Raw genomic sequence first — 20546 nt, 5'->3', positions numbered from 1 at the left:
GCTGGTCAGTCACGGTTCAACTTGATCGCCCTATAAGCTAAGCTAGCGGTTTTTACAGTTAAGCTAGCTCTAAATGAGAGTTAAAAATATGAAAATTAACTTATAACAAGTAAAAATATGGTAATGTAATCGTATTAAGGGTTGTTTTTGTTTCTGTTTCCCCCCATTTTGCTCGTATAGGGAGTCGTATCAAGAGCTGTGTCACTAATCTATGCCTCTGCTGATCTGTTTAAAGGTTTGTCTGTACATGTTCTTTTCTCTTATTTATGAAATCATATATAAAACAGTACTGCACTTTTAATGCTGATTTTATTGTCATTATGTCATTTTGTTTGCTTGAAAATTAAGTGTACTAACATTGTTTTGTACATGTTTTTATTTTTGGATAAATGTTAAATCATATAGAGTTACATTATAGTAGTGGTTGTTATATATTAATTATACATTTGTACATGATTATTATACATACCTTTTATTAATAGCACACTAATAGATATATTATTATAATATAATAAGCCTTTTATAATCATGTACCTCTGAGTTGGAGCCAAGCAGCCTGCGTGCTGGGCTGGGAGTCGTATCAAGAGTTGTGTCACTAATCCATGCCTCCGCTTATGTGTTTAAAGGCATTCAAAGCTGTGAGTACTACAGTCTGGTCCGGTGTCTTCATACTCGTAGGATGGTGACTGAATGAGCCATGCTACACATATACAAGAGGGACCTGGGAGCATAGTCAGAATTTAGGCTGAGATGTGAAGATTTTTGAGTTTCTGAGGGAATCTGACATGGGAATTTAGGATAGGTGAAGGATGGGGTAAGGGGGTGGGAGATTATAAATTAAACTTCAGCCCGCTCCTATTCGAATGTTTGACTTTCTCTTCATATAATTCTTTTGGTGTTTGATTTTAATGCAATATTTGAAATAAACAAATAATCAAAAACCAAAAACAAATTGTTATGAGTGAAGCGATGATTTTTAAGACAGGCACAAAAGGACAACCAAAAAGAAAATGTACTACTGTGATCCGTATCTGGGAATTATCTGGACAAAAGTATTGGGACACATTACATTCAGGTGTTTTATTGTTAACAGGGTGCTGGGCTACAACATCATCATGTTAAATGTCATAGTATAATTTTATAATGCCAGTATTATCATTGCGGTAAATACTTTTCTCATCTTTAGGTTTAATTATCTACATTGTCATCTATCCTTCCAAAATGGTTCCGAGTTTTTACTATATTTTCATGTTCTCACCATAAATAATAATTTTAAACCACAAGTAACCGTCTATTTTCTTCAACTCTCACTCAGGAAGAAAATCTTCAGACTCAAAAAAAAAAATTATTTTACATTTATTATTATAATAATTACTGACAACATTGTACATGAATATTTTTTTGAGGATAATGTTTCAAATTAATGGGAACGGGAAGTCCTACAATCTGTGTCTATGATCTGTCCAAATATTTTTGTCCATGTACTTAACTTTGTCAGCTGTTGACCTTTAGAAGTTTTTCCCCTTTATATCAATTTTTCTTAACTTTATTAATTAACATGTCTGGACTAATTACAAACCTGTGATAATTTTCTTCTAGTTGGCCCTTGCTTGTAATGTGGGAGTTTTTGTTTTTTTTCCGCAAAATGAATGAGGTTTTTTTTTTTTTGGATTTCATGTCCTTCTTTGTGTTTTCTTCATCTTGTAACTCAACGAGACCAAGTTAGTGAAGTGTCTCCACTTTGACATGAGTGTCTTTAGATTATCATTGATTTTTCAGTCTATTACTATAACAAATAACATCAGTCAATAACTTACTCTGTAAAGTTAGTGTGACACTTCTCTCCACAACTCCAGCATCATTTGTTGCCACACACATGTAGTTACCAGCGTCTTCAGTCTGCAAATGAAGAATAAATTAACAAATACATGAGTAGCTTCAGTGTCTTTCTTAGTGTCTTTAAAGAACATTTATGTGTGTATGAGGATACAAACAAATACATTTATTAGCAGTAAGACTCAGACTATAATACCTTGTACACTAAAGCACTACACTCTGACACAGGAAATCACATCACATATATTTTCCTACCACTGTGCCATAAATGGCCAGAGAACCGTTGTCCAGCTGACGGATGCGATTGCTGATCTGGATGTTTATTCCGTTTTTACTCCACTGGATGGTGGGCAGGGGGTCGCCTCGAACCTCACAGTTGAGGATGGCATTACCTCCCAAAGGTTCAATCCGGTTAGAGTGGGGGTCCCCGTCAATAATTGGGGGCTCTGGAAACAAACAGAAATGAAAACACATAAGTATTGATCGATTTGAGTTACACGCAAGTTATACGCACAAGCAAAATATCACTTAGGTCATTATTTTTTACCTTTGACGTAGACAAAACCCACAGACTTGATGGTCCCTACGCTGTTTTCAGCCACACAGGTGTAAGTACCAGAATCATCTTTATTCACTTTCTCAATCACCAGCTCACTGTGGCCGTTCATGTGGTCATAATGAACTGCAGGCAGCGAAAGACGAAAAGTGACAAATTCTTATAGAGTTTATGACAGTTCATGTGCATATATGTTAAATATATCATAAGTGCAACAGCGGATGTTATTTATCTTTGAGATGAATGGATGATTTCTTACCTGGCATGATATTGTTGTTGAAGGCCCATGTGATTCTGGGAGGGGGGATGCCGCTGACACTGCAGGCCAGCAGGAGGCGCTCTCCTTTGTTGAGGGCTACATCTCCAAGAAGCTCAGTGAAGACAGGGTGAGTCTGCACAGACAGGGTGACAGTCCGACTGTCCTGGCCAACTGAGTTGGTGGCGACACAGGTGTAACTGCCTGCATCATCAGGCTGATGAAGACAGAGGATGAGGAGAAGGGAGAGTTACATATATTATACAATATACTGAACTCAACAAACCAACACCTGGACTCCAAGGAAGAATAGCAATGGCCTAAGCCAAAGCTAATGGAGATCCAAATAAATGAAATGAAACCACAGACACCTCAACATTCTACCACTCTCAATAAGAGAATGCTCCACATATCCTACCTAAACTCAACACAAACAGTGGCAAAAAGCAAATTGTCCTGTGATCATTTTTAAGTTTTAACCTTTTAGTGTGTTGTATTTTTATTGTGTTGTTCTTTTATTGTTCTGTTTGTACATTTTAATTGTGATCTTTTGTTTCCTTCCGAGGGAGTACAGATGCAAATTAGCATTTTCACTATAATCCTATATTTACATCTGATGTTGTTCAATACAGTTCAATAATGTTCACTGTCCCTACCAAATAAAGTAATAAGTATAATAAAAATAAATAATAAAAGCCCTTGACTAACTTAAGAGACATTAAAATAATGCTATATAATACTCATGCTTTGTCGTTGTCCTCACCTGAGCGATGTCAATAACCAGCTCACCAGACGGTAGGATGGTGTACTCCGCTGTGCTCTCACTGAGGGGCTCACCGTCCTTCTCCCAGGACACAGTGGGCTGTGGAACCCCCTCCACCACACACACCAGCTGGGCCTGAGTGTTCTCCACCACCGCAACCTCCTGCTCTCCATCACGGATAGAGGGTGGGACTGCACAGTTAAGAAAAGAGGAAAGAATATCACAAAACAAATGTATTTATATGTACTGTACGTGTATATTACATTTATATTTTATATAAATGATTAATTCCTTCTTTGTGTGTACATTTCTGAAACATTTGTAACTGTGTTTAGAAATGCAGTAGTGGGATATGCTCTGAGCTTTGATGCATACTATATATCGAGGGTGTCATACATATGGAACATGGGCTAAAATCCACCCACCAAAGGGTCCAATCTGGCCCATGGGTTGTATTTGTGACATACAAAAATTACAATGAAGATATTAACATTTAAAGTTTTCACAATTACTTTACCTCAGGACCACATAGAGACCAGTTTTGTTAAATATTGTTGACCAGTTGTGACCAATATTGTTAAAATTGCACTTATTTTTCTAAAGTAATGCCAGGTTGTTTGTGAGTGTTCATGTTATTCACATATTTTAAAGGATACTTTGAAGATATATCATTTTCATAATGCAATTTTACTTTTTTCACTGTTATTACCACAGATCATATTGGACTGTATGTGGCCCCTGAAAATGAAAATGAGTTTGACACCCCTGCTACATATTCTGCTTATTTACTATTTTAATGGGTTTAATCTTCTATTCTATGCATATATGATACATGGAAGATAAAATTCAAATTTCACCTTTGCCCCTCTTATTATGTACATTCTATTTCTTTTGCTCTTTAAGCCTCATTTGTTGTAAATGACAGGTGAAATATTGTACATGTTACAAATCCAGAAGACCACAAACACAGTGTTTGTTGATTCATGTTGCTATATCATTCATCACGTACTCTGCACAGTCAGGCTCATCTCCAGGCTGACAGTTCCCGCTGCATTGGCAGCAGTGCAGGTGTATCGCCCAGTGTCACTGGGTTGGATAAAGGCGATGTGTAGGGATCCTGAACTGAGCGCCCGCTGGCGCACAGATTCAGTCAGCGTCTGCCCGTCTTTTCGCCATGTGACCGAGGGCGGAGGGGAGCCATCAGCCTGACACTGCAGAGTCACCGAGGAATCCACAGGTGCCAGGTAGTCCTGAGTGTCTGAGCTGATGACTGGAGGGACTGGAGGGCACAGTGCACACAGAAACAGTACAAACAGATTAGGAATTAGCGCCAAAAACTGGGATTATGACTAAAAGAAAACTGACATACATGTATATGTACATGAGAGGAAACATGCACTTAAAAACACTTTATTTACAGCTGTGGAAAAAATTATTAGACCACCCTTGTTTTCTTCAGTTTCTTGTTCATTTTAATGCCTGGTACATCAAAGGTCCATTTGTTTGGACAAATATAGTGATAACAACAAAAACAGCTCATAGTAGTTTAATTTCAGAGCTGATATCTATCCATTTAACATGTTTTCTTGATAAAAACCAAAATCCCTTCAGTTCTTCCATCAGTATCTGTGTCATTGTACTGACAAAAACAGTGCTTTTAGACATTCCATGTTTTCTTTTCTGTCTGTTTTAGTCACATGACACACACAGGAGTTAGGACTGGATTACATAACCGTTGTTTTTAATGACTTTTGATGGTCTAATCATTTTTTCTGCGACTGTAGATAGTCCACCAAAGCATTAGTAACGTTTCAGCAGCTTATGCTCAAGTTTTTGTAACATTTAATGTGTCATCAAAGTAATAAAACAGCTTTCAATTGCATCGCATTTTAATTTATTAATGATTGACTTGTTTTTTTTTCATCATATGTACATGATAGGGTGAACAAATTAGTGACATTAAGTGGTTTATCCATTGAACTATTGAATTCATTAATTCTCAACTAATAAGCTGTTGAAATGTTGTAATAACTCTGTAAACCTAAGGACTGTCCAAATAAATTGCTCCCACAGAAGCTTCTTAATTACCCCAGCAGGTTTACATATTATGCAGTGAAATACAAAACAAGAGACCTGTTTTAGACTTCATTACATTATAATGTGTTCTTTTACAAAACACAAATAATTACTTCCTGTAGTGTGTGACCTACCCTGTACTCTGAGCTTCGTCTTGCCCAGTGCAGTGCCTGCAGGGTTTTGAGCCACACAAATGTATGTACCAGAGTCCGACACAGACGCCTTAGAGATCTGCAGGCCTCCATTCGGCAGCACTGTGAAAGCACCACCTAATATCAAGAGGAAAGACGTCATGTCATGATGATAATTCACAGTATAGTCACTAACAGACATGATAAATCACCTGTAGTGGGTATGTTGATGCCCTCCTTCTGCCAGGTGATGGTGGGTCGAGGTGAACCTGTTGCTTTGCAGGGCAACGTGATGGGATTATTTAAAATCACATCCATAGTGGACAGGTGGGTCTGGATCACAGGAAGCTCTGAGGAAACAGATGACAGAAGATTTACACATACAAAGATCTAGTGTTAAAGAAATGAAGTGGTTCGGTTGATAATGCACCTGTGAATCCTACTGGTGTTTAATAGGTAATGCAATATGTACAGATTTATTTAACAAACTAACAAAGTTCACCCAATTGGTTTTTATTAATGAAACAATTAATATATGTACCTGACATAACACAAAGGATATATGTGAAATGGGTCACTCTGATAAACCATTTGGATTTAAGAACAGAGGTTCAGATACTAATTAAATAGGAGTTGAACCAGGGCTGTTAAACCCATTTTAGTTCAGGGGCCACATACAGTCCAATACGTTCTAAAATGGGTCAGACCAGTAAAATAATGACACAATATCTTACAAATAATTAAACTTTTCTTTATGTTTTAAAGTGAAAAAATTCAAATTGCATGATGAAAATGTTTATATCTACAGAGTATCCTTTAAAACAACGTTAGCATGAAGAACCTGACATTAATTAAGAAAAATAAGTGTAATTTTAACAATATTATGGTTCATCTTATCATTAACACATTTGTATTACAACTTACAGATCACAGTGGATCTACAAAGGCACAAAACATTTAGTAACAGGAAGAATATTGTTGAATTAAAATAAGTCATTGTACATTTTGTATTTCACAACTTCATCCCACAGACCAGATCAGACCCTTTGGCAGGTTGGGTTTGGCCCGCAAGCCATATGTTTGACACCCTTGCAGTAAACTATAAATATACAAACTTATTGTCTAAATTTTTTAAAAAGTATGAATTATGTAACAATATTTTCAACCTACAAGACATCTAACATACGACATCTAAATTAGAATTAACCCAAACAAATCTCTAAGTAACAAAATAGTGACAAAACATTTGTTCCATCAGGTCAAACATTAGTTAACTAGATCCAAAAATAAGGTAAAAATAGATTTTAAGAAAATGTAGGAGTCCCCAACTATTTAGATTTTAACGTATTTTGGCAGGAAGAGCTACCTTTAGCTCTTCGTTCTGTGCTCTTACCCTGCACTGTGAGCTGCACGTGGCGGAGAGTTGAACCAGCAGCATTCTTAGCCGTGCATGTGTATCGTCCCGCATGAGCGATCTCAGCTGAGATGATCTCTACTGGACCTGAGCGCAAATCACACATACAAACTCAACATAATGTACTGATGTTACTAGTGATGACAAACACTCATCAAATAATGTCCTCTTTAAAAATAAACTGAATAATGGATGCAACGGATGTGATAGGATTCTAACTGTAAACAAGTGAAAAAGTAAGCAGATCTTACCAATAACCCTGCCTAAATACCTAAGGACTACTTTTGAGTTTTAACTTTCAAAAGCTTTTCAAAAACTTAAAAGAAAGCAAAAAGTGAGAGAAAGGTGTGTGTGAAATTTGAAAAGAACCAGGGGAATAGTGTCTGAGAAATTGGTTAGACAAACTGTCTAAGCTGAAATTTTCAAAAATATATAAAAAATAAACAAAATTTTTATTCAGCTAATCAAACTGTGCACTGCGCCGGTCCCAGTGGTAAAGAACGCGTGTGAAATTTGAAAAGCATTGGGTGAATAGTGTCCAAAAAATCAACTGGACAAAAATCTGAATTGGAAGGAAGGACAGACGGAATTCGTGGTATATGAGCGGGGCTATAAAAAGTACAGTATGTGTGTTGGATATCCTGTGTACGGCTCTGACCTGTGGGCAGGATGCTGTACCCTTGTCCTTCTTTCTGCAGCCTCATGCCGTCTTTGCTCCAGTGGATTGTGGGTTCTGGGACACCAGATGCAGTACAGGCAATGACCACTGGGGACAGTCTGGTCACAACCAACTCTGTGGGTTCATCTGCTATCGATGGAGGAACTACAAGCCCAGATGAGAGAAGTTAAACTATGTGATGCAAACATTTCATCTTGCCACTGATGAATTCAGAGCAGATTAAGGATGACTGAGCTGTAAACTTCTCCACTCACCATGGACGGTGAGGTTAATGAATCTGGAGTCTTCTCCTGCCTCATTAGAGACCACACATTCATACACAGCAGTGTCCTCCACTGTTGGTGCTATAACCACCAGAGAACCTGACGACAGTAATCTGAGAAAAGAGACAAAACAGGTACTGACAGTTGTTTCACAGGGAGGTCCTACGTATATAAATGTAAAATGTAAAAAATATACACAGGTGACAAATTAAAGGAAAAAAGAACATGAACTGCACCTGTATCAATTTTAAAGTCAATAATTATTGATTCCTACTATATACTATCTTAACATCTTACCTTTACTATGTTAAGTCCCTTCAAGGGGTTCTATGTGGTATTGATATTCCACATAAATTCAGTTCATATCTGTATAATCCAGTACATCAGCATCTTTGGCAGAATGTCAGATCTCTTGATTTTAACCCATAAAGACCCAAACATCCACCACCAACCAAAACCATCTACTGATGTAAACTGTTTAATACCTGTTGATCCACTAATCCTATCAATACATGTAAATAATTGGTGTAAAATGCAGTTCATCATCTTTTCATGGTCATCAGATATGACCCATTTGGACGTTCAGAGGCACCGTAGTTACCATGGAAACACCGTCATCCTCTCCAACATTGATTCACCAGTCAAACCCGTGGAGTTGGATCAATGACAGTGGATGGAAATGCCTGGTTTATATTCAGTTAATGATACATTGTACTGAAAAAGTCACTTTTTCTTGAGTTTTCTCTGTTTTTGCTATAATAACCCTTAAATATAATCTCAGTGTGATGATTGAAGTACATGATCAATAAATTAAATATAGGAAAATAACTGATTTGCACTGAAAAATGCACAATAGAGAGGATTATATTTTGATAAATCACTTAAGGTTCAATAAAGAGAAAAATTAATTTGGGAACTGACATAAAAGTAACTCTGGGTCTTTATGGGTTAAACATTCTAATCATAATTTTAGGTCGTTTTGGTAATAACTCACAGTAGAAATACGACATATAACCCATTTAATAACTGATTTATCACTTGGAGCAATATAAATAAAACAGAATCAATGCAAATACCATTATTCCATAAGAGATTCCCTCATTTTTGTGTTTAATGAAAGTCTAACATACTGTTGTTATATATTAAGTGTTTTGTTGGGATGAGACTTTACATTATTTTCATCCTCATTAACCATCCAGTGGCTCCACACTCAGGTTTTTCCTTCAGTTGTTCACCTGTCTTTAAGTTCATATGAACTCGTACAAAAGGAAACAGAGAGGGAGAAAACCTGGATCAACCTGTACATATTCTGGTTCTGGTCTGTGCTGATGGGTCGCCCGTTTTTGCTCCAGCTGACGGTGGGCTTGGGTATCCCAGTGGCCTCACAGGACAGGGTGGTCTGAACGTTGACTGTGACTGTCACATTAGTGCGTCCATCAGCGATGGAAGGAGGCACTGAAGGACAAGAGGGATAATAAAGCAAGCATGGATCAGATTCTGAAGTCATCTGTTGATAAATGCTCAGCGTTCACAGTGTTCGACTCACCATACACCTGCAGATCGACTCTTTTGCGTTGAGTCCCAGCCTGGTTTGTTGCCATGCACAGGTAGCGGCCTGTGTCGGTCACCTGAGCAGAGTGAATATGTAGAGATCCGTCCTCTGCAAATGTGTACCTGCAAACATATTCACACCAAATGAGGCAGTCTGATGGTAGTTGGAGAACACTAGGTATGGGCTTAAAAATGAGCGATTCTTAAACATATAACATGATGGGTATCCATAACTTTTTGTTTTGTTTTTCACTTTGATTGTAAAGAAATAACATTCTTGATTCACATACTTGTGTGTTTTATTTTACTATACAATATGAGCTATTGTGCAAACATTATGTGCTACCTCAGTGTGCTAGTCATGTTGCACAAACATATTATACATAAACCAGTCTTGTAGCATCATTGTAATTTTAATTTTACCGACTATTTTTTATGTTTGTTTGTTTACAATTTGCAAACTTGTCAAAAAACTTGAATAAATAGAAGTTTGAAAATAAAAACAGACACCTTTGGCACAGGAAAAAAATAAATTCAAAAATTCATTCTCTCATTTCCCCAGTGCAAACTTGGCTGGTGGTAGGTGCACAGTTAGTTCAACTTGTAATCCTTCTAAGAACTGGTTTTCTTTCCAATGGAATACAGAGCCACCATGGAGCAACATCATCATTATTGTGTTCATGTCTATACACGTGTCCACTTTCCCACCAATGCCAGTACATGGATATATAATTAGAACTGGATACTGGACTCCAAAATGACACAAAATGCTCTGTTTAACACAAAAGTCCTCACTGGTACGTACACACCCAAAAACATTTCCCTGTTATGAGATTTCCACTTTGAACCAGTGGTGACAAGGCTGAGGGTTAGCATAGGGTCCTCTTCTTTAAATACATCCATATGATAGACTAGCACCAGAAATGCCTTTTTTTGATTAGGCAGACTAGACTCTACACCATCTCTATTTTTTTTGTTTAAGTTCGTGTTATGATTCAGAATAATTCATTCCCTGGTCATCTTGGTTCTAGATAAGCAAAGTGGCTCCTGAAACATGAAAAAGTAGAACTGATGTGATAGTAAACGCCTTCTCCAAACCCCAGGAGCTGCCTCAGAGGAAACAGGAGAGTTCGTTTTAGCAGTTTTCTTTGCTTCATGGACGTGATTTTCATGCACAAAATAATTCATGACAAGGCACCGCTATCTCTGAAAGCGAGTGCGTTAGACTACAAAGACAATAAAAGGGTGACTAGGGCTTCAGCAAAAGGAAACTGCATGATGAACATCTTTTGGTGGATCTGCTTTCAGAAGTGGAACTCCCTACAAACATTAGAGACTCTTCCAGCCTGACTACCTGAAAATATGGCTGAAAACAAACCTGTGATCACTGACTGGCCTCTTGATGTTATTATTTTTTGGGGGAATTTTATTGTGTTTTGTTAATGAATTTGTCTGTCACATGTTGATATGTTGCATTTTAGAATATACTATGTTAAGTATTATTGTTCTTATGTCATGTACTGTCTAGGTGTGATTTAATGTGTCCTCTCCCGTCCAGGGATCACAAATGCATATTTTTATTTTATTTTCATTTAGCCTTAAATAAACCAGGAAAAAAAGATCCCATTGAAATTAAGAACCTCTTTTTTAAGGGAGTCCTGGCCAAGAGGCAGCATGAAATACAACACACAGCTTATAGCTAACTCTGATGACCAACAGATGACTTGTGCATGGTCCCGCTTATATAAAATAATAAACTAAAAGTAAAAGTTTGAATGGATGGCATCATTACTGTGTGACATGTGGCTTTAGTGGCTTTACCTGGGGTTGTTTCCTGCCAGTATGGCTCCATGCTTTCTCCAGGTTACACGTGGTGGTGGCACTCCACTCACTATACATTCAAGTACTGCTGGTTTATTGACGTGCACCGAAACCGTCTGAGAGCTGCCCTTGATAGTCGGAGCCACTGAGAGGACATTTGGACAAACAAACAGATTAATGTGTATTCTATTTTTTGTAAATTAAACATGAATTGTGCTACATTCTATGAACAGTACCGTTTACAGTCAGGTTAAACTGTCGTGTGGTCTTGCCGGCGATGTTGCTGGCCACACAGGTGTACTGAGCTCTGTCGCCAAGTTCAGCCATGTTGATCTGTAAGTAGCGGCCGCTGGAGAGCACACGCACACGAGCAGACGCCTACATAGAGATAAAACACCATCAGGGGAAGTTATGGGATTAAATGGAAAGATGTCTGTGTGTTTTGTTAGGTTTTTCACCTTCAGCGGTTGGCCGTCTTTGAGCCAGGTCAGCGTCGGGGGTGGGACAGCATCAGACTTACACTCCAGAGTGACCTGTCTGTTCTGCAGAACCGACACATCCTGAGGCGTACTTTCCCCCGCAATGTTAGGGGGAACTGTCACAAAAAACACATACAGATTCTTTCTCAATATGCATCTTTCCATCTACAGGGTTTCCCTAAAGTCTGGACACATGGGAAACCTCATTAACTATATTTGTTATAACACTATAGATTGAATATGGCTTTGTTGAAAGAAGAAAGACTTGAAGTGGTACTTCTCAGTGAACGTGAAGGATGGTCATAAATGTTCCACTTGAATAAAATGTTGATGAAAATGTTTTTGCTTAAAAATAGGCATTTTTGCCAATGCATCCAGACTTTAGGGACACCCTGTATAACATTAAGTATGGAATCATCAACAAACTCAGACGTCCATCTTTAGATTAAAAGACTCAAAGATGTTTTATTTAGTGCTGTCAAATGATTAAAATTTTGATCAGATTAATCATAGGGTTGCTGTGGAGGAATTTCAATTAAATATCATTCATTTTTAATCTATACTGATTACGTTTTAGTTTGCGTTAGCAAACAGACTCAAGAAAGGGAACATCTATCTATCTATCTATCTATCTATCTATCTATCTATCTATCTATCTATCTATCTATCTATCTATCTATCTATCTATCTATCTATCTATCTATCTATCTATCTATCTATCTATCTATCTATCTATCTATCTATCTATCTATCTATCTATCTATCGGCAGCCCATTAGCAAATGCACGATGCTAACTCTACTTGGACAAACTGCCCCAAATGCGTTGTCAGAGAAATTCAGAGTCATTCTGTGCTGCAGATGGCTTAACTGCATTAAAATGTTTAATCAGATTAATCATGATGATGGATTAATCTGCGTTAATGTGTATATTTTAACAGCCCTAGTTTTATTGTTAATTCACTAGATGCACAGGACATACAGAGGATTGAGATACTGTTTCTCTCTCACCTTGCTTCTAAAATGCCATGCAATTAAAAAAAAATGCAAAAATAGAATAAGAATAAACAAGCAGCACAAAAGATAAATTATAATAGAATATAAAAGATATAAATCAAAGTAATTTACAATAGCAGCTGTAGAGCAATACAATAGCAGTCATGAGGTGCATGAAGGAACAAATCAGGAGCAGATATGACAATCATTCAAACAATTCCCTCCCTTTCTTACAGATTTGTGTGAGCAGACCTTAAAAAACAGAAATCTATAATGGTAACAACATAAAATAAGAGCTATGAGTTTGCCCTCATTACTCCAAGAAGATATGGCATAAGCTACATTTCATTCATAAAAAAGCAAAAGAATTTGAGCTTGACAAATAGATACATATCATCTTTGGGACTTGCTGGACAAATTTACATTTTGGAGGTCAGGAAATCCTTTCTAGTAAAATTATTTCCATCTCAATTGCTTTTGGGGGTAGAACACATTTTCTTATGTGTCAGGTGGAAGCTTTGACAGGTCAGATGACAATTACAGGTATACAGTCGCAGAAAAGATGATTAGACCATCACAAGTCATCAAAAACAATAGTTCTGCAATCCAGTCCTAACTCCTGTGTGTGTCATGTGACTAAAACAGACAGAAAAGAAAACATGGAATGCCTAAAAGCACTGTTTTTGTCAGTACAATGCCATAGATATTGATGTAAGAACTGAAGTGATTTTGGTTTTTATCAAGAAAACAAGTCAAATGAATAGATATCAGCTTTGAAATTAAACTATGAGCTATTTTTGTTATTATTATATTTGTCCGATCAAATGTACCTTTAGTTGTACCAGGCATTACAATGAACAAGAAATTGAAGAAAACAAGGGTGGTCTAATAATTTCTTCCACAACTGTAGACTCTATTATACATCTATGTGACGTACCATGTACTCGAACCAGGAACTCCTTGTCGTCATCTCCTGCTGGGCTGTTGGCTAAGCAGCTGTATCTGCCCGTGTCCTCCAGCTGAGATAATGTGTACAGTAAGTATGAGAAAAAATGACACAAAACTTACTGAAAAATCCATGTGATTGCTCAAAAATGGAATTGTGTGGTGCAGTAGTTTTTCATCAACCTGTGCTGAGGCCACACGGAGCACCTCCCCTCCCCTCAGGAGGCGGAGGCTGTCCGTCTGAGGCAGGGGGCGTCCATCTTTGAGCCAAGTCAGAGAGGGTGTAGGGATACCTGAGGCCTCACAGAGAAGCTCCAGGACATTATTAACCACCACAGATACCTCGGCTGGTACACCAGAGCCTTTGATTTGTGGAGGGTCTGACAAAGAAAATGTGAATAAAACTATAACTTAGTCTGAAATTGACAGATGTAAAATATAAAGAAAAGACAGTATTAACCTGGCATTCCTTCTCCTCTTAAACTCACCCAGAACTTTCAGGTTGAAGTGGCGGCTAGCTTGACCTGCCGAGTTGTTAGCCACACAGGTGTAGCGTCCCGTATCGTTGACCCTGGCCTGGGTGATGTGTACGGTAGTATTCAGGTTCAGGAAATTAAAGTGAGGGTCAGGAAGCAGGTTCACCCCCCCTCTGAGCCAGGACATGATCGGGGTCGGGGTCCCATCAGCGATACATGTGAGAACAGCTAAGTTTCCTCTAACTACAGTCACATCCTCAGTAGTCCCGGCTCCATCCAGACCTGGAGGGACTGAAGAGGGAAATACACTGATAAATGAATGATAGAGAATAAGGAACAATGGCACATGTATTCAGGACAGTTTATTAGAGCCAATGTTGGTAAAATGAGAATTACACAGCAGTTAGGGGGTGACATTCACAGAAAAAACTGTAATTTTCATGGAACTTTTATTACAAATACTATCAAATTACTAGAAAAAAACTTGAGTATTTTCTCAGATTAGGAAGTGTCTAAAAAAGTATCAAAACCCTTTGAAATTTTCTAGTTTTCTGCATGAATTGGTCATAAAATCTGAATATTTAATGATGTTTAATGGGTACGTTTAATAAAGACATGACATAATTGTTTGTGTAGAATAAGGTTAAGAAGATTGTGTTTGTCAATTTAGAAGCAGCTCAGATCAAATTTTTTTTAACCAATTCATGTAAAAAAACAAGGAAATTTAAAAAGGTTCACATATTTTTTCTTGCCTACATTAAATCATGCATAATAATAATAATAATAATAATAATAATAATAATAATAATAATATCATAAATAACCCCTTAACTACATACTGCTGCTTATTATAGTTTAATCATTTTAGAGTTTACAGCAGCAGCAAGAAAACATGTCCTCTGATACAGAATGTTTTCTTTGTTTTTTTTGGATCTGTATATTTTTACCCTCCAATGGCTCTGACTTCTAATAACATTAAGTTAGACCAGTTTTCAGACTAACCGTGCACTTGTAGGTTATAATGTCTGTTGTCCACTCCTGCTCTGTTTGATGCAACACATGTGTAGGTGCCTCCATCTGACACTTGGGTGCGTGTAATCCTGAAGACAAAATAACATCACATAATACCAGTGTTATGATGCATTTAAAACTCACTGAATAGAAACCAACCACTTTAACAATGTTCATTAATACAGTATTACACAACTAATACTAGTATTAGATAGAGGAGCATTTTGACTATAAACGTGGCACCATCAACAGAATATGGCCTTTGTTAAATTTACTACCCTCAGAACATCTTTGTGGCAAAAATGTACATGCACAAAAAAACTGCCATTAAATCATCACACATCAATATTTTTTTGCTCGTTTTTCATACATTTCTTACCAAACATTCAATAATTATAATTCAATAATTTTTTAAACTCACATTTAAAGTGTGAAAATCCAGAAAATGGTTGAATGTGTGGTGTTTTTGACTAAGTTTGAAGTCGTTTAAGAGATTTATGACAAAAGAAGCCAAAAAATCTTGATGTATGACGATTTAAAGGCAGTTTTTTGTAGATGTACATTTTTGGCATGAAGGTGTCCAGAGGGTGCAAAGTGCATTAACTGAGTATAAAAGACACTGGATTAAAAAAAAAAAAAACTGACTAAAAAGAAAAGTTATTTTCCTCAAAAAATCATGTCACAAGCTGTAACAAAGCTAAAATATCACAAAATCAAAAAACAAAGTTGAGAAAATTTTACAAAAGTCCAAGAGGGGGGCACAAGGGTTAATTAGCAACAAATAAAATATTGGACATGGAAGTCAGATCAATTAATCCCCTTTATGTAACGACAAAACTAATACTTGTGACCACCATTTTCTTAAAACAGAGGTGCTGAGCAGCCCTGTGTTGCCTCTTCATCATCAGCCCTGTCCACTGACCTACCGAAGCACCTGTCCAGCAGAAAGCAGCCGTATATGTGAAGACACGGGCAGAGGGAGGCCGTTCCTCAGCCAGTTGAGCTGAGGAGGAGGAGAACCAGTGGCAACACATTCAATGTTGACAGAACTGTCCAAAACTGTTGTCAGTTCATCAGCTGTGTCACTGTGTCCCTCTATGACAGGAGGAACTGGAAGAACACAGGGAAAGCTACGTCACTGCAGCACAAAAACAATCCTGGTGTCCTTTACAGGAGATTAGGAGTAATATTCGTACAATACATGAAAAAAACAAAAACTAAGTGAACTCACCGTAAACATTCAGATTGAATATCCTGTCCTCTTCTCCTGCAGAGTTGGTGGCCACACAGGTGTATTTTCCACTGTCGGTGGTGTGAGCTAATGTCACAGTGAGTGTGCTGCCGTCTGGACTGATCCTGATCACAAACACCACAAACATCAGTTCATTATTATCTGCTGGTATGAAACACAAATATGAAAACAACATTTGAGCAGGCAGTTTGTTCTTCATTTTACAGGGTTTCTGCAGGTATCAGCACATCTAATTTAATGCTTTTAATTCCCTTTTTAATGTCACTTTAAACAAATTTCATGCCCATGTCCAACTGCAGATACACTTTTATATGTAGTTTTATGACAGTTTACCTTTGACAGGCTCTAACCAGGTTCTGAACAGTTCTTCCTCCAATCACTTCTGCTGAAACTTGCATTTTCCCATTTTTCCAACATTTGCTAATATTCCCTCCACTCTATCGCCACAGCATGAGCACACTCACAGCACGTTGCCTTCCAAGCATCTGGTGTTGTGAGTTCGTGCAATGGCCATAAACAATAGTCAATTAAAGGGTTCGGCCTGTCAATCATCTCACTACACCTTCGATCAAATTTATGAAATATTTTTATAATAAAAATAAATCGTGAATAACAATGGTTTTTTTTCCATCAAGTGTATTTAATTTTTTAATGCCTCTGGACACTGAATGTAATGCTTTTTAATGCCATTTAAGGCCTTAATTTTCACAAAATCTATTTAATGACTTTAATGCTTTTTAATGACCTGCAGAAAGCCTGTGTTAGAAGCTTCTTACACCCAGCTGTCCCCAGTACCAGGCCACTGTTCTGTCTGTGTTGCCATGGTAATGCTTCATAATGGATGTACCAGTATTAGATTAGACTTTACTGATCCCACAAAGGGGAAATTCAACGGTCAAGGCAGCAACAGACAGCAAGTGTACAGATAGTGCAAAAGCAAACAGTATAAAATGAATAATAATATAAGTAATAAAAAAAAATACTACTTTACAATACTAAATATACACATGTTATACATCCGCATAACCAGAAGAATGTCAGCTAAAAAGCTCAACAAAACCAATTTTCAGAAAGCACAACATGACTCAAACCACAAGCATCTAATTGGGCTAATATCTAAAACAAGCTAACAGTAAAAAACAAGCGCATGTCAGGAATAATTTAATAAAACAACAGCCAACCAATGCAGGACTAAGCTAACCCTAAGCAGATCCAACAGTACAAGTATTATTTCTCTACTGCTAAAACCCACTGAACGAGACAAAGAAAAGCAAAAACAAAGGTTGCATTATGAAGTGATGATTATCAGTTTTGTCTTAACATTCCTGTTTTCTGATCAGAACTTGGTTTTATATGAATGAAACTGCTGTCGGCTAATCCTATGCTTTGTGTTACATTGAAATGATTCCAATTAGAAACAAATGGCCCAGCATTTATTAAGAAAGGTACCAATTCATCTCAATAAAACATCCTTGTGGATATAATGTCTCCAACAGGCCTTTGATAAAAAGGCTTTTCCCCGTATCTGTTCATTGATTTCTATACCTGAGTCCCTTATTTGTAGAGGTGTTGATGGCTTCTCCGTCCTTCAGCCACTGGATGGTTGGTGTTGGGTTTCCTCGGGCTCGACATTCCAGCTGGATACTTTCATTCACTAACACTCCCATCTCACTGGGCAGCTCCGACCCAGAGACACTGGGAGGCACTGCAACAGAATAACTGGTGTTCATTTAAATCCATCAGACACAAGTGTTTGTACTTCTAATTCTAGACACTTTAATATTGTGATATGTATCTTATTTACATCTAAGATTTTAATGTAGTTTCTTATAAACTAAGTGCCAGTTCTATGACAATATCGCCAAAGTGTCAATTTAATTCTTTATTTTAATGATGGCATTTTTGTAATGGCAGGTGATTTCATGTATAGAATGTGTTTAAACCACAAGATTGTCATTCGTTAGATAATTAGATAGATAATTCATCAGATAATTTCACAGTGACTGAAGTGTTAATACTTTTAATATAGAGACTGAGAGCACATGTACCTTGTATGGTGAGGCGGTAGCTCTTGCGTGCTTTTCCCTCCACATTAGAAGCCACACATGTGTAAGTGCCGCTGTCTGAAAGCTGCGATCGAGCAATTTGGAGTTTGCCACCTCCTGAGAAGATGTGCATCTCCAAAGATTCTGAATTCTCTAAAGGATTAAATAAAATCAAAATAACACAACCATCAATTCTTGATAAATATGATTTCACCAACTTCCTAAAATATTTACTGAATTAACCCATAAGACCCAGTGGTACTTTTGTGGTACGTCCCAAATTATTTTTTTTCTCTCTATCTACCCTTTCTTAAGTGATGTAGCACCACTTATTCCAATATTATACTCAATATTGGGTGCTTTTTTTAGTTAAAATCATGTATTTTTCGATATTTACTGATCATGTAGATATTTATAAAAGTTCATATCAAAGTTGAGGATTATTAAATCAAAAACAAAAAACTGAAGAAAAAGTGTATTTTTCAGTCAAATATATCATTAACTGAATATTAACCAACGGTCTCCATCCACTGTCACTGATCCAACTCCATGGGTTTTGTTGGTGAATCAATGTTGTAAAAGATAACGGTGTTTCCACAGTAACTATGAAGCCTCTGTACATCCAAATGGGTCATATCTGATGACAATGAAAAGACAACAAACTGTATTTTACACCAATTATTTACATAAATTGATAGAATTAATGGATTAACAGGTATTAAACATTTTAGATCAGTAAATGCTTTTGGTTGCCGGTGGATGTTTGGGTCTTTATGGGTTAAAGGTCCAGTCATATTTATCCTCCATCTAAAACCCTTTCCTCATCTAAATCATTCAGTAGCTCTTAAAACAAACGCTCACCTATGGGGCGTCCATTCTTCAGCCAGGTGAGACTGGGAGGAGGAATCCCTGTGGCATCACATGCAAATGTGACCGGGTTACTGATGGTTTCTACAACACTCTCCTCTGCCGGGCCATCGATGCTGGGAGGTACTGTAGAAGGACAAAGACAAGAGAAGGAATACAACGGATGATTTTCACCATAATGAGTGTTTTACTTTGGTTCAAATGTAATAAAATGTCATATGGTATTTCAGAGTGAAATCCCTAAAATTGTGATACCGTAGATATTTAAGTGGAAGTTCTTGTCCACTTGACCTGCAACGTTTGTGGCCTTGCACACATACTGTCCAGTATCAGACACCTGTGAAACAAGGGATACTTCAGAGAGGGTTCACATTCTAAACAGCGCAATTTATTTAAAGGGGTTATATGTTGTGATGATGTTCCAAACTCTCAACTGCAGGGGCAAGTCTCATACCAGAACATACTTAGGACCACAACCACCAACCAATCAATGCTATGTATCCACAGACTGGACCAGTCACTAAATACAGTATAAAGCTCATTGTTTATACACATCTGTATTATAGTATCATCAAGTTTTCGTCCTCAAACTAAAACTCATAGACTCATAGGTCCCAATAACACTGTCTTATAATGTTCACATGCTGCATCAGCTGATAGTTTACATTATAGCTCTGTTAGCTTAGCTGTGTTTTTAGGCTGAAAACAGCCACAGTCAAACCACAGATCACCTCTGTTTTCTGGACGGTTTGTGTTGTCAGCAGCTGAACTAAAGATCTGTTTGGAATCCAACAAACAAGGTCAGAACTGTCACAGTTTAGTCTGAGCCGTGGATCAACAAACAGCAACTTAATAAAGATAACATCACATCATAACTTTATACCTTCATAAGCATCATAATCAAACTCACCAGTGTAGAAGAAACGCTGCCATTTCAGCATCAAACTCTATTCTTTTCATTTACAGCTGAGTCCAGAGGAGAAAACAATAACAGTGCTTCTAGCTTTTATCACTTCATCACTTTCTTTGACTCTAAAAGTGTTTTCTTAGTGGTTCTCATCCCATCTGATCACTCTCCTTGGTGAAAGGCCCTGTGGTGTTAGTTTTCCTCACCATGGGGGACCAACAGAG

General features: G+C 37.4%; 1 protein-coding gene across 1 annotated transcript in view; it reads right to left on the bottom strand.

The window, feature by feature from the left end:
• Positions 1 to 20546, bottom strand: part of hmcn1 (hemicentin 1) — a 169073-nt gene that overhangs the window by 22913 nt on the left and 125614 nt on the right. The window contains exons 61-86 of the mRNA XM_030132214.1: positions 19671 to 19752; positions 19410 to 19541; positions 18552 to 18701; positions 18049 to 18208; positions 16483 to 16607; positions 16178 to 16361; positions 15243 to 15340; positions 14253 to 14531; positions 13948 to 14144; positions 13757 to 13838; positions 11805 to 11941; positions 11583 to 11724; positions 11347 to 11491; positions 9521 to 9648; positions 9273 to 9429; positions 7966 to 8087; positions 7691 to 7855; positions 7012 to 7119; positions 5831 to 5968; positions 5622 to 5756; positions 4421 to 4690; positions 3412 to 3602; positions 2652 to 2865; positions 2384 to 2518; positions 2092 to 2282; positions 1818 to 1899 (exon numbers count right to left, since the gene is read on the bottom strand). Coding sequence (XP_029988074.1) covers positions 1818 to 1899; positions 2092 to 2282; positions 2384 to 2518; positions 2652 to 2865; positions 3412 to 3602; positions 4421 to 4690; positions 5622 to 5756; positions 5831 to 5968; positions 7012 to 7119; positions 7691 to 7855; positions 7966 to 8087; positions 9273 to 9429; positions 9521 to 9648; positions 11347 to 11491; positions 11583 to 11724; positions 11805 to 11941; positions 13757 to 13838; positions 13948 to 14144; positions 14253 to 14531; positions 15243 to 15340; positions 16178 to 16361; positions 16483 to 16607; positions 18049 to 18208; positions 18552 to 18701; positions 19410 to 19541; positions 19671 to 19752 — 3949 coding nt within the window. The remainder of the gene's footprint in view (positions 1 to 1817; positions 1900 to 2091; positions 2283 to 2383; positions 2519 to 2651; positions 2866 to 3411; positions 3603 to 4420; positions 4691 to 5621; positions 5757 to 5830; positions 5969 to 7011; positions 7120 to 7690; positions 7856 to 7965; positions 8088 to 9272; positions 9430 to 9520; positions 9649 to 11346; positions 11492 to 11582; positions 11725 to 11804; positions 11942 to 13756; positions 13839 to 13947; positions 14145 to 14252; positions 14532 to 15242; positions 15341 to 16177; positions 16362 to 16482; positions 16608 to 18048; positions 18209 to 18551; positions 18702 to 19409; positions 19542 to 19670; positions 19753 to 20546) is intronic.

The sequence above is a fragment of the Sphaeramia orbicularis genome, chromosome 4 (assembly GCF_902148855.1).
Source record: "Sphaeramia orbicularis chromosome 4, fSphaOr1.1, whole genome shotgun sequence".
Lineage (NCBI taxonomy): Eukaryota > Metazoa > Chordata > Actinopteri > Kurtiformes > Apogonidae > Sphaeramia > Sphaeramia orbicularis.
This window is presented reverse-complemented; position numbering and strand designations above follow the sequence as displayed.